Here is a 2,962-nt window from a genome sequence, read left to right on the forward strand (position 1 = left end):
TAAATATATATTTATATTGCGTTTGTTTGGTGCTTATAGAGTAGATAAAGATAAAGAAATCGAGGTGTCGCCAGCAGCGGTGGGTGTTGGTGCGGCGGGGGCTGCAGCAAGCCGTATAAGAGCTAGATAGCGGCTGTTTTTATGTATAAAATAATTTATAAATAAATAAAAATATAAATTAAATATATATTTGTGTAAATACAGAGAAAAAAACAACGCACTGAGGCAGCAGAAGAGATAGCTCGAGGGACACAGGCACCGCACCGCCGCCGCGGTGGCTTGGTGAGCTGCTGCGGTGTATACTGGGTGTGTTTGTTGTTTATAAGAGTCTATATCTCATCATTTATTCTTTATTTAGCTTTCTATCGATAAAAATATTAAATATATTACTTGTGTTGTTTATATTCTCTTCTTATAAGCTCTATATACAGCTGGCTTGTAGGTCGAGACTGAGCTCACCATACACCGCAACAGTGACCACTGGTCCCCTGTGTTTTCTTTGTATATAACCCCAATAGATATATAAACCTTTTTATCATCGTATAAAGGGTTTTAGGGTTTATATAAACTCCATCTGTCTCCTGTGTATGCACAAAAAAACACAGAACGGCCGCAGCTGGTGCTGGTGACCCTCGAGGGCGCAGAGCAAGCCAAGGTGCATCTGTATCTCTTTGTGTTGTGTGTATATTTATAATATTATATTTCTTTCTCTTATTATATATTCTATTACTTCTTCTTGTTTCTATACTTCTCTCTCTCTTTTTATACACAAACCTGACGATGACAAACCCACCGGGACCAAAGCCCTCGGAGGTGTCTCCTAAGGCCTCAAGCTCACCTGCTGCTGCTGCTGCTGCTGCTGCTGCTGCTGCTGCTGCTGTTCCTGCTGCAGCAGCTGCAGCAATAGCAGCACTAACAGCAACAGATAGTGGCTGTCTCCCCTCGTCCAATGAGCCAGCAGCAGCTCAGCTGCAGCAGCAGCAGCAGCAGCAGCAGCTGCAGCAACAAGAATGTAAGAGGAGAAGAAGCAGCAGGTTATTAAATATAAAAAAAGAAGAAGAAGCAAATGCAGATAAAAAAATAAATAAAAGTGTCTCCGTTCCACAACTGTCTCCAAACAGCAGCAGCAACTCACACAGAACAGGGGGCCCCCAGACCCTCTCGGGGGGGGCCCCCCTGTCTATACAGCAGACAGAAAAGAAAACAAAAGAGAATAATAAAGGAGAGACAGCACAAACAACAAAGGAGACAACAAAGTCAACAAAGGAGACAACAAAAACTATAAAAGAAACGGCGAGGAGACTCCAAGAGACAGAAAAAAAAACAAAGGAGACAGTAAAAACAGCTAAAGAAGTTATAAAAACCTCTACATTGATTAAAAAAACTACAAAAGAGACAAAAACAACAACAAAAAAAACAACAAAAAAAACAACCGAGGAGACAGACAAACCTACAAAGGAGACACAAAAAAGACAAACAAAGGAGACACTTCTCGGCCCCGAAGAGACAAAAAAACAAACAAAGGAGACAGCAGAGACAGAGAGAAAAACAAAGGAGACAGCAGAAATATATAAAGAGACAATAGAGGGATCAACAGAGATAAGGAGACAAAACAAAGAGACAGAAGAGACAAGGAGAGAAGATAGAGAGACAGGTTGTCTCCTCCCCCCATGTATAGAAAAGGAGACAGCACAAAGAACAGAAGGAAAAAGGTTTATAAGGCTCACACGCAGATACAAAGAATATATGACGCAGACAGCCCCGAGCGAGGATGGAGGAGACAGGAGACAGAACGGAGACACCCCACAAACTGTCTCCTCAGCTACTACAACCACACGTCGACTGTCTGCTGAAAATAAAATAAATAAAAACACAAAGACACACCCCACACAACAGCAGCAGCGGGGCCCTCTCAAAAGAGAAAGAATAACACCCCACACACGCATGTATGCATGCGAGGAGACACACACAAGTGTCTCCTCACAGCAGCAAGACACAGCCCCACACACACAAAAAAGGAGACAGTCTAGTCAACTCTCTCGACCTGCTGCTGCTGGGGCAGCAGCAGCAGCAACTGCAGCAGCAGCAGCAGCAGCAGCAGCGGGGCCCTCTGCCCCGAGATCCAGCTTCCGTGTGAACGGGACAGCAGCAGCAGCAGCAGAGAGAGAAGCAGCAGGAGCAGCAGCAGCAGCAAAAGCAAGAGCAGCTCGAGCAGCAGCAGCAGGAGCTAATACTATGTCTGTTGCTGCTGCTTCAGATGCTTCGTTTGCTGCTGTTACAGCAGCAGCAAGACAAAGACACACCCCACACGGAGACACCCCACACGGAGACACCCCACAAGGAGACACAGACACCGCAAAGGAGACATTTCTAGATGTCTGCTTCCCCAGCTTTTGTCAGCAGGCTGTTGGCTTCATGGATGGTGATGCAGCAGCAGCAGCACCAGCAGCACCAGCAGCAACAGCAGCAGCAGCAGCAGGAGCTGCGGGGACACCAGAAACAACAGCAGCAACAACGCCAACAACAACAGCAGCAGCAGAAACAGCAGCAGCAGCAGCAGCAGCAACTGTCTCCGACCCCACACAAGAAGGAGACAGCAGCAGCTTCGATGAAAAGACACAGAACGCAGTGCGCGAGTTTGTTGTTTCTGTATTGAGGCGGCAGTCTCCCCCAGATCAGCCCCAGCAGCAGCAGCAGCAGCAGCAGCAGCAGCAGCAGCAGCAGCAGCAGCAGCAGCAGCAGCAGCAGCAGCAGCAGAAGAAGCCCCAGGAGAATAGTCGGGATGTGTATCGTGCTCTGCTGCCTATGTTAGCTGCTAAAATGCTGCAATCAGCAGCAGCAGCAGCAGAAGCAGCAGCAGCAGCAGGAGGTGCTGCTGCAGCACAAACTCTCTCTCCGTTTGAATCCGATACAGAGGAGACAGACGAAGCTGAAAGCCTGGAGCAGCAGCAGCGGCGGCAGC

At 47.3% G+C, this 2,962-nt stretch overlaps 1 protein-coding gene across 1 annotated transcript in view; it reads left to right on the plus strand.

Moving 5' to 3' along the window:
- Positions 1-780: 780 nt before the first annotated feature.
- The window catches only part of EMH_0073440 (uncharacterized protein), a gene marked incomplete at both ends in the record, with an annotated part of 4,172 nt that continues 1,990 nt past the window's right edge, over positions 781-2,962 (plus strand). The window contains 2 exons of the mRNA XM_013499328.1: positions 781-1,012; positions 2,258-2,960. Of these exons, the coding sequence (XP_013354782.1) occupies positions 781-1,012; positions 2,258-2,960 (935 nt within the window). The remainder of the gene's footprint in view (positions 1,013-2,257; positions 2,961-2,962) is intronic.

Source organism: Eimeria mitis, genomic scaffold, assembly GCF_000499745.2.
Source record: "Eimeria mitis Houghton genomic scaffold, Emh_scaff4219, whole genome shotgun sequence".
NCBI lineage: Eukaryota > Apicomplexa > Conoidasida > Eucoccidiorida > Eimeriidae > Eimeria > Eimeria mitis.